We start from the raw sequence: 10110 nt of genomic DNA on the forward strand, positions 1-10110 counted from the left end.
CTGACAAACTTTCTCTGTGAAGGGCCAGTGCATCTGTAACATTTTGCCACTGCAGCCTGAAAGCTGCGGGACAGAATGTAAATGATGGCTGTGGCTCGATCCAGCCTGCTGGCCTTAGCTTGCTGATCCCTGCCCTGAGGCCACCTGAGAACACTTAGGAATCTTGCCCTGACTACCTGTCTTTAGATTCACCTTCCACATCTGTAGGACCCGAGGTCAGCCTGCAAGCTCCGCGCTAAATCTGAAGCTGGCTGCCCCTCCCGTGTGTTCCTATAAAAGGCTCCATACAGACCCACCCCGGGGAGCCGTTGGAAGCAGCAATTAAAGCAAAAACTGACATCCAGGAAGGGCTTGATCAGCCCACTTTTCAAGGACTGGAACGCTGAAGGCTGACTGCTCTACCTCGCAGCCCAACACAAGTGACCTTTAATTGCTTTGACAGAGCCAGAGGGTGACAATGAGTAACATTAGTCCACAGGCCTACTCCTTCCCCCTCCTTTGCAGCTGAGGAAATGGGCAGTCCCAAGGCCAAAACGCTGTTCGTAGAAATTACCTACCCTCTTGCTGTGAGTGATGCTGAGCTAATCACAGATTTTTACCAGCCTGCCTAATGCTGTCGGCTGGAACAGAGCTGCCGCCTCCTGCCTTGAGGAGAGCCTGGCTCAGGTATGGTGAGGATACGAAGGGAGTGTCAGGTCTTAGTCCTCACCAGGGTCCTCCTCCCAAGAGAAAGATGGTTTGTCCGAGGCTTGCTCTGGAGTCACAACCTTCAAGCTCACTACCCCCGCTCTTCCAGGGCATACTCAAGTCGAGAGCAGGGATGGGGTCAGAGCTGGGCCTGAGAAGAGGCTGGCCAGGATTTAGGGTAACCGTCAGAGGAGAGCCAGGAAGGCTATGGTCTCTACAGCAGGCAGCAGGCACGGAACATCAGTAGGTCATCGGGCGCAGTGAGCTTCAGTGAGACGCTCTCATTGGCCCCAATGAAAAGCACCCCACCACGCTGCAGGGGGATCGGCGTCTGGGCTGTAGGACTGCTGGCTGTCACTCTCCCCTGGACCACCAGGACAATGCTGGCAGAGTCCACTGCCAAGACCTTGTATTCAGTGATGGAGCCAGGGACCTGGGCAGAAAGAAACAACAGGATGATGCAGCTCGTTTTCTGTGCCTGTCTGCTCACGGGGGAGCCAGGACAACCTCAGGGGCAGCGAGAGGGAGAGCTCGCCCACCTTCTCCCCCACTGCTCAGGCTCCTGTCAGCATGGAGGCCCATGTCTGGTCCCTGGTACAAAGAGGAATGGGTAGGCCCCGCGGCTGCGGCTGTGACATGTGTGGGCCCGCCCCCCCCCCCGCCACCTCCTTTAAGTGCGTAAAAGAAAGGGAACCCAGCTCCAGGTGTACTCCACATTGTGGCCCTTGCCAGGCTTTTTCCTGCCATACGAAAGACACCCACCACCATAGCCGCCGCCACCCCCACTCACCTCCATCCTCATGACAGTGAAGTCTGGCACGGGGGGGTCATAGATAGAGAGGTAGGGGTCTTCCAGGCTCCGTGTTGGAAGAAAGAGCCTGTCCTTGCTGGGGATATAGCTGAGCATTTCACACAGGGTTGGCACATCGATGAACTTGGGTGTCAGGCCAGCACGAACAGTGTTGTCTGAACACGCCATGCACTCCACACAGTCTGGGGACAGACAGGTGTCATGTGCTAACCTGATGAAGGATGTCTTGGAGTTTGGCTCACCAGGGCTGGGCCTCCTAACCCGAGGGCCATGAACCCCCTGCAGAGTTAGGCAAAAATGTGTGAAATGCATAATCTGGGAGAATGGGCTAAGAGATACCACAAACAGGTGGCAGGTCACCCACTTTTGTCAGGGGGTGTCATGTTAGCCCCTGGGGGAGCCCCAACCCTCCCCAGACTTTATTCTACCACAGAATCCTGTCCGTGAGTGGATAAATAGCCAACAGTCAAAATGTGACACCTTGGGCGCCTGGGTGGCTCAGTTGGTTGAGCGACTGCCTTCGGCTCAGGTCATGATCCTGGAGTCCCAGGATGGAGTCCCACATCGGGCCCCCTGCTCGGCAGGGAGCCTGCTTCTCCCTCTGACCCTCCCCCCTCTCATGTGCTCTCTCTCTCTCTCATTCTCTCTGTCTCAAATAAATAAAATCTTTAAAAAGAAAAAAAATGTGACACCTCTCTGTGGCAATGTATTTTCTCACAAAAATTTCTGGATAGATAGGACAGACAGGCAAAGGTAGTGTGAGGCAGGGGAGAGAACAACAGCCTTGCTCCAGTGTAGCCTGGGTTCAGACTGTTCCCACACATGCAGACAGGGGAGCATGAGAGTACCGTGACCTCACAGGGTCCGTGTGAAGATTCAAGCAGTGTCTAACACTAAGCTGGCATTCTTCATCCCTACTGGCCACTACCCGGCCCACCCCAGGAACCCTGGGAGGTCAGAGCCGGCGGGACCTTAAAGGTCTCTCTTTGACCCCTCCCCCTTTTATCTAGATGAGGAAGCAAGGCTTGGTAATGGGGCTCACTGTTAAAACGTGGCTCACCTTGGGTTACCTGGCTGCCTCAGTCAGAGGAGCATGCGACTCTTGTTGATCTTGAGGTTGTGAGTTCAAGCCCCACACTGGTTACAGAGATTACTTAAAATCTTAAAAAAAAACCCACCACCAACAAAAAAACGTGGCTCACCTCCTTTCAGGTAGGCATGGGGCACATTAGCCTCCAGAAACATGGCCTCTCCCGGCTTCAGGGCGAGCAGGTTCAGGAAGTAAATGGCAAAGCATCCAATATCACCTGGATACTGCTGGTGCAGCTGCAGTAAGAGCTCCCCATAGATGTCTTCCATGTTGTTTCCAGCAGCCACTGAGGGTCACAGAGCAGCCCAAGGCCACTTAGGAACACACTCAGTGGTGTTCACAGCCCCACCTTGGCCAGCAAGTCGTGGGCAAATCCCTGCCCCCAGGAATCCAGAAACGGGTAGGTGTGTTCTCCTAGCCACAACCCCACCCTTTGGGGGCCAGCCTTCCTTGATCTTCCAGCCCATACAGATACCATTTTCCCCATTCTGATTGTCTATGTGCCCAGCATTATTCCAGCCACTAAAAGGGCTAAAGTTTGGGGCCAGATAATCCTTTGTTATGGGGGCTGTCCTGTGTACTGTAGGATGTTTAGCAGCATCTTTGGTCTCCACCCAAAAGATAGCACCCCCAACCCATGTTTGGAAACAAAAAATGTCTCTCTAGACAATTGCCAGTGTCCCCTGGTTGAGAACCACTGCTATAGAGCTCAATCTATTTAGGGCATAACCCAAGAGTTCCATATGGGGTGACCAACTGTCCCAGACAGCCCAGGCCCTTCCCTTTTTTAGCCCTGAAAGTACTGTGTCTCAGAAAATCATTAAGTTCCAGGCAAACCGAGTTGGTTGGTCACCCCAGAGAGCAAGAGGCAGAATACGCCCAGGACCAAAAATGTGTCCTCAGCCTGGGCTAGAGTAGTGGGGGAAGGCTTTGGAAATTAGGGGAGGGCAGGGTGGTGAGCTCAAATTTCGTGAGTGTGCAGAGAAGAGGGGAGGGCATGAGTAAGTGAAAGCTGAATGTGTCAGTGCCAAAGTGAAGAAACCAGCTGGTCTGGATTGGAGGGTGGTTCTGAGTCTTCGTACAAAGACGTGAATACCCACTCTGTGCTAAGCACTGGGAATATAAAGGTCAAAGAGCCAGGTCTGTGACCTGGAGAAAACCCCGGTTTTCACAAGTTTGCATGGGATGATATAGACTCACAGGTGCTAAAGGCTCTACCTCACTTAGGAACAGGGGGTTCTGGGAACTCCCGGCAAGAGTAATCTGTTCTGTCAAAAGTGCAAGAAGCCCCAAAGGGGAGGCATGCAAGCAGAGACAACACCAAAAACTAAACAAAACAAAAAAAAAAACAAAGAAAACAAAGGATATGCTTGGATAAAATAATTCTCTGTGGCTCAGAGGTAGCAGGGGAAATGTGTAGAGAGAACCAGAAGAGCTCCAGGGTCTCCTAGAGAAGGGGCTGGGGCCTCATCACATGTGCCCCGTAAGCTCATACCTGGAGTCCATTCTGCCTTGTTTTATACTGCTTGTACTGACCTCCCAACCCAAATGTGACAACCACACCCATCACAGTCATTTCCTGAACTCTCCTTAGTTAGCACAAGGTTGGGCACAGAGCAGGTATTTAAGGAAACGTGTGTGTGTGTGTGTGTGTATTAACAAAAAAAAGGGCGGGGAGATCTACTGATTCAAAGTCCTGGGCTTCTGGGCTTCAGGCCTTTTGAGAAAAGGAGATGAGGATCCCCTTATCCTCTTCCTGCTCTCTAGGCCAAAAGTACAAATCCAGGGTGCCTGGGTGGCTCAGATGGTTAAGGATCTGCCTTCGGCTCAGGTCATGATCCCAGGGTCCTGGGATCGAGTCCCGCATCGGGCTCCCTGCTCAGCGGGGAGCCTGCCTCTCTCTCTCTCTGTCTCTTATGAATAAATAAATAAAATCTTTAAAAAAAAAAAAGTACAAATCCATTCATGGGGAGCAACTGTAGGGCTGGGGAAGTCTCAGAATGCCTAGGTGGAAGACCTCCTAATAGTCGTCCAGGCCCATCTGTCTCCAGCCCTCTAGAGAAAAGAGCCAGTCAGGAAGCAGCACTCAACCTAGGGCCCTGCTCCACAAAGACAGAAAGAAATGCTCAGTTGCTAATAGGCCATCTAAGTCATCTAAGGGCCCATTTTGGTGTTCCGCCTGCGCCAAAGGGTTGAGAGGCCTGTCCTCACGGACTAGTGTCTGTGCTGGGGCAAAAGGCAGGACAGGGCGCCGCACCCAGGCGCACAACACCCACCTTGCTGGGAGATCCGCTTCACCAACAGGTTGAGCTGCTCCACCACCACCTTCTTCTCACTCTTCATCAGGTGGGAGAAACAGCTCTGCAGAGCAGAGGCCACAGACTGGGAGTCACTGTTCATGCTCTGCTTCAGCTGTGTTGCTGCAGTATCTCCAATCAGAAACCGGAACTCAGGCACCTCTGCAGAAGGCCAGGCCAGGGCCCATACCAGGAAGGGCAAGATGGAACGCGAAGAAGCGGGAAGTTGGAGGAGGCCTCCCTCTCCCTCCCCTAACCAAGGAGCCAGGCAATGCTAAGCAAACTCTGAGGTGAAAACCAACTGCTCACCACCAGCCTCAGCAACCACACCTGGGCCTGGTCTCACAGGCCCGCCCCAGTGACTTCAAGAAGTCATCAGGCCAACCAGCCCCCCAGTTCCTGTGACGCTTAGCCTCTGTTCTCTGCCGCTGCTCCAGCTCTGCCTGGGGTTGCCCATGCATCGTAGGCCCAGTATGCATGTTCTCAGCATTTTGCCCAACCTTACTTGTCAGAAACGTCACAATTTCCTCAATGGGCCGGAAACCACATAAACCCTGGAAGGAGGTGAGGGCGATGGCCATCTCTGGCTTATGGTTGGCATCAGGGTAGTGCTGTGGAGCCTGGAGGTGCAGTTTCTCTGCCAGCTCCTGTGGGATGGCCAGGGGAAGAGGAGGACGGTCAAGGTGCAGTCACCACCTAGCAGGCTAGTAGGACACCAGTCCCACCCGGCCCTTGCTCTCTCCCCTCCCCAGTCGCCAGACAGCAGTGGCTTCATACTTTTGGCAATGGGCCCAGTCAGGGCATAATGCAGAAACTCAGGGTTTAGCCAACCCAGGGCAGGAACACAGGCCAAACCTGGCGGAGACTTTAAGAGGCCCGGACTGGGGATCAGGAAGCCCAAACACCAAACCAAGCTCGGACACGAACAAGCTGTGTGACTTTGGCTACATCCCTGTCTTCTCTGGCTCTTACTCTGCCTTCTAGAAATGAGAAGTTTGGACAGACAAATGCCTAGGAGCTGAGGCAACAGCTAAGATGCCTGCTCTGCTCTGCTCTGGAAGGTGAACTCTCCCAGAGAGCCAGCGGGGGAAACAGTAGATATGAGTAGTCCTGGGCTGGATGAGGGGAACCCAGGAGAAGCTCCTTCGGCACAGACTGGTCAGCTGTCCACTGAGATTTGGCTGCCAGCATGTGTCACCAGCATCTAGCCTTCCTGAGCTAAATCGGGAGTTGTCAGGCCTGGATTTAGTTTTGGGCTGGAGTGCGGCGTGGGTGGGGTAAAAAGCAGCAGTAGAAGTAGTGGGAGGGCCTTGACGTGAGTTCTTCTGTACTTTGACCTCTCCATCCCACTCTGATCCTGTACCTTGTTAGGGTGTGCCTGGATGGACAGGGCCGTTTCAACCGAGAGCACTTTGAAGAGGAAGGGCAGCTTGCCATTAAAGGTGTCCTTGACCTTTGAGCCCAAGCAGTCCTGGTTCTCGGCAATCCACTGGCCTAGGGTCTTCTGTGAGATGCGACTGTCAAGGATCTTGGCATCTCCCCGGGGGTGGGACCCCATCCACAGCTGGAAAAACAGGAAACTTGGGAGGGAAAGAAGAACCTGGCACCACCAGCCTGAATCCTGAGATGGGCCTCTCAGGCCTGGGTATAAATGCTCATGCCATCACAGACATATAGGAAGGCAGCAGACCCCAGAACACCAGTAGTCTGGAGACCCACTTCAGGCTCTGCCTCCAGCCAGCCGTGGAGGCCTGGGCTAGTTATTTCTGGTCACTTGGTCTCGATTTTCTCATCTGTCCAATGAGAATGACAACTGCACTGTCAAGGTCACTAAAAAGCTCTCTCAAATGGCTCTGAGAAGAGTTAATATTCACTTATTCCAATCTCAGAAGTAGAGGCCTTGCTATGCTTTGGCTTTATCTCACCTAAATGGGCAGGAAAAATACATATATTAGGCTATTAAAATGTAAAAGCTAGTCAAAGTAAAAGTTTTAGTTGTCAAAGAGGGTTGAATTAGGGGTGCCTGGGTGGCTCAGTCGGTAAGTGTCTGCCTTCAGCTCAGGTCATGATCTAGGGGTCCTGGGATCGAGTCCCACATCAGGCTCCCTGCTCGGCAGGAAGCCTGCTTCTCCCTCTTGCACTCCCCCTGCTTATATTCCGTCTCTAGCTGTCTCTCTCTCTGTCAAATAAGTAAATAAAATCTTACAAAAAAAAAAAAGTGTTGAATTAAAATTCAGTAAATGCTGAGAGTTCTTGGGGGTAAAGAGGGTACCGGAAATCCCAGCCTAGTATGACAAAACCTCTCTTCTTTCAGTGCTACCATCTGGATTCATCACCTGATGGGATCTGAAGAGCCAAGAGGGCCTCCTCCCTCTCTGCGGCCTCCCTCTCCCAGATGATCCACAGGACTTGCCCCAGGCCCTCTGAGTGGAGGAATCCTTTCCTCTCACGTGCTGTTAAAGTGAAATGCAGGGGCGCCTGGGTGGCTCAGCCTGTTGAGCATCTGTCTTCGCCTGGGATGGAGCCCCATGTTGGGCTCCCTACTCGGCGGGGAGTCTGCTTCTCTCCCTCTGCCTCTCCCCTCAAGTCTTGCTCTCTCTCGCTCTGCACTAATAAATAAATAAAGTCTTTAAAAAATATATAAAATGAAATCCAACCCAGGTCTCACCTCTGCATATGGCTTGTCTTCTGAGATCCGGGCCTGTGGGTCACTGCTGGCCAGCAGCCGAGCCACTTCACTGTTGGAACCCATCTTCCCCCAGGCATAGTGCTGCACTGCACAGGAAAGTGGGAATACTGGGGGCAGGAGGGCAGAGACCGTGGGTCAGCTTCCACTGCACTCCTGAGGCCTGACCCTACGGTCTTGGGAAAACTAGACATGAGCTGAGGGTTCTGTCTGGGGGACGAAGTCAAATAAGTAGTATGTAGGTTGTTGAGACAGTTCTCCGCAGGCCTCGATATTCCCATCTGTAAAGCGGGCAGTAAGGCTTCTCCGTAGACGTGAGGGAGATAGTTGCGTGGAGGGACGGGGAGGGAGCGGGAGGAACCTATTACACGACACCCCGTCTCGAAGTGATCCACGCGCGGCTCCTCCCCTCAAGACCCTCCTGCGAGCGCTGAAAAAACGGCTCAATCCCCATCGCAGGTGCCCCCTCCTCTGTCCAGAGCCCATCTGTCTTTCCGCGGAGTCGCAAGCCTGGGTCCCACCTGGCATATCAGGTCTGGAAGGGTCCCCGCGACGCGACCCACCCCCACCTTCCTCGGCCCCCAGGCGACAGCCCACCTTGCTGAACGGCCATCCTCCCGGTACCGGACCAGGCTTCTGGCTCGTACGCCCTTCCCGGCAGCACCCGCGGCCCCTCTGCCCCCAGAGCTTCATGGGAAATGTAGTTCCTCCAGCGCCTCCTTGGAGGCCCGTGCGCCTTGTGCCGACACTCCTCGGACTCTTCATGCCTCTGCCACCCTCCAGCTGTCACGAGGAGCCTCCAGCAGCCCAGAGACTTCCGGCCCGCAATCCTGGGTCTCAGTATTCATTCGTTCCTTCCTTCACGGGACATAGATTTACTGAGCACTGGCAAAATGTCGCGGGCTGGTGATACATCCGAGAACAAGATCCCTTTGCCTTTATAGAGCGTACATTCTGATGAAGGGAAGACGGGCAAATAAGTATAATAAATAAGTAAATCATATAGTATGTTGGAAGATAAGTTCCACGAAAAGTAAGGATGGGTGGGTGGGAGTGGGAAGCAGTTTGCCGAATTTTAAATGTCTCGGTAAGTCTCATCGAGGAGGGGAGGCTTGAGCACAGACTTGGAGGTGAGGAGGAATGTTCTGGCACAAGAAATAGTTTGAGGGCGCCTGGGTGGCTCAGTTGGTTAAGCGACTGCCTTCGGCTCAGGTCATGATCCTGGAGTCCCGGGATCGAGTCCCGCATGGGGCTCCCTGCTCGGCAAGGAGTCTGCTTCTCCCTCTGACCCTCCCCCCTCTCATGCTCTCTATCTCATTCTCTCTCTCAAATAAATAAATAAAATCTTAAAAAAAAATAAAAAGAAATAAAAAAGAAATAGTTTGAGCAAAGACTCTACGGTGGGAACGTGGGAATGTGTTTGTCCTATTCTGGAGTAAATAGCAGAGAGGCCGATGTGGCTGGAGCAAAGTGAGCGTGTGTGTGGAGGCGGGGTACACGTGAGGTGGTCAGAGAGGAAAGGCAGTGGGTAGAACTTTGCAGGCTGTTGTGAGAACTTCAGCTTTTACTGAGTAGCTCAGTCAGTAGCAAAGAATTGCTGTGATCTTTTTTTAAAAAATTTAAAAAATATTTTATTTATTTATTTATTTGACACAGAGAGACAGCGAGAGAGGGAACACAAGCAGGGAGAGTGGGAGAGGGAGAAGCAGGCCTCCCGCCAAACAGGGAACCCAATGCTGATATGGGACTCCCTGTGATCATGACCTGAGCCGAAGGCAGATGCTTAACCACTGAGCCACCCCGGCGCCCCAGAATTGCTGTGATCTAAGTAGGGACTCACTGATGCTTGATGATGGCAAATGTCACACGCAAGGCCCTTAACCACCTCAGCTTCAGTTTCTTCCTCTATAAAATGGAGATAACAATGTCAGCCTGACAGGTGTGTGGGAGAGTGAGATGGGATGGTGTGAGGTGCAGGAAGGCAGTCAGTGCTCGGTGCTCCTCTGATCCTCCCTGCCCTAAGTACTGCAGACACAAACCCAGTCGCTCCTCCAGGCTGAGCTGCTCACATGTCACACACAGAAGTCAGGGAGAATCACCTGGAGCTCTGCATGCTGAAGGCTGGGCTGGGCCTTGTTTGTGGAGTAATCTTGCTTAATCCTCTGGAAATAGGCCCTTACATCCGGACCTCAGTCAGCAGCCCAGGAGGGCAGCCAGCTGAAGCACGTGGAATGAGGGCCTACAGTCCTGACTCTGCTTCCCTCCCCCTTCCCCAATTCCCACAGTCTCTACCTCACATGCCGAGGGGATAGAAGGGGTGGTTTCCTCTGTAATGTTCTGCCCGGCTGTGGACATCCACCTACCCCAGGGTCCCCTGGCCCAGATAAATCAGCCTGCACTTCAAAGGAAGCTTCACCCTACACTAAGGAATAATAAAATGGAAAATACAAGAATCCTACAAACAGCACATTTCACATACCTGCTACCTTTGAATACTTCTCCTTCTCCTCATCCCCACTCCCCTAGCCATATGAACCTT

At 52.9% G+C, this 10110-nt stretch overlaps 1 protein-coding gene across 4 annotated transcripts; it reads right to left on the minus strand.

Annotated features, from left to right (window-relative positions):
* Nucleotides 1-364: 364 nt before the first annotated feature.
* On the minus strand, nucleotides 365-8257 carry MPI (mannose phosphate isomerase). 4 transcript variants are annotated; one of them, XM_064570137.1, is made up of 8 exons: nucleotides 8169-8257; nucleotides 7554-7681; nucleotides 6249-6465; nucleotides 5391-5532; nucleotides 4865-5047; nucleotides 2701-2874; nucleotides 1478-1680; nucleotides 365-1120 (listed from the first exon to the last, which is right to left on the minus strand). In XM_064570137.1, exons 2-8 carry the CDS (start codon nucleotides 7649-7651, stop codon nucleotides 902-904), a joined length of 1236 nt encoding a protein of 411 aa, XP_064426207.1. In that variant the 5' UTR covers nucleotides 7652-7681; nucleotides 8169-8257; the 3' UTR covers nucleotides 365-901. The 4 variants fall into 4 exon arrangements, with proteins under 4 accessions (XP_064426207.1, XP_064426208.1, XP_045755648.1 ...); XM_064570138.1 differs by having other exon boundaries at nucleotides 7554-7660; nucleotides 8169-8250; XM_045899692.2 differs by having other exon boundaries at nucleotides 6249-6449; nucleotides 7554-7660; nucleotides 8169-8233.
* Between the last annotated feature and the right edge of the window lie 1853 nt (nucleotides 8258-10110).

Source organism: Mirounga angustirostris, unplaced genomic scaffold (assembly GCF_029215605.1).
Source record: "Mirounga angustirostris isolate CCGP_5_RB_7025 unplaced genomic scaffold, mMirAng1.0.hap1 SCAF_9, whole genome shotgun sequence".
In the NCBI taxonomy this organism is placed as follows: Eukaryota; Metazoa; Chordata; class Mammalia; order Carnivora; family Phocidae; genus Mirounga; species Mirounga angustirostris.

Bases quoted from the DNA above. Each gene is read 5' to 3' on its own strand.
- MPI (XM_045899691.2), bottom strand. The intron at 5,048-5,390 runs GTAAGGTTGGGC...GGCCTTCTGCAG, and splicing joins AATTGTGACGTTTCTGACAA to AGGTGCCTGAGTTCCGGTTT. The intron at 1,121-1,477 runs GTGAGTGGGGGT...CTTTCTGCCCAG, and splicing joins TCACTGTCATGAGGATGGAG to GTCCCTGGCTCCATCACTGA.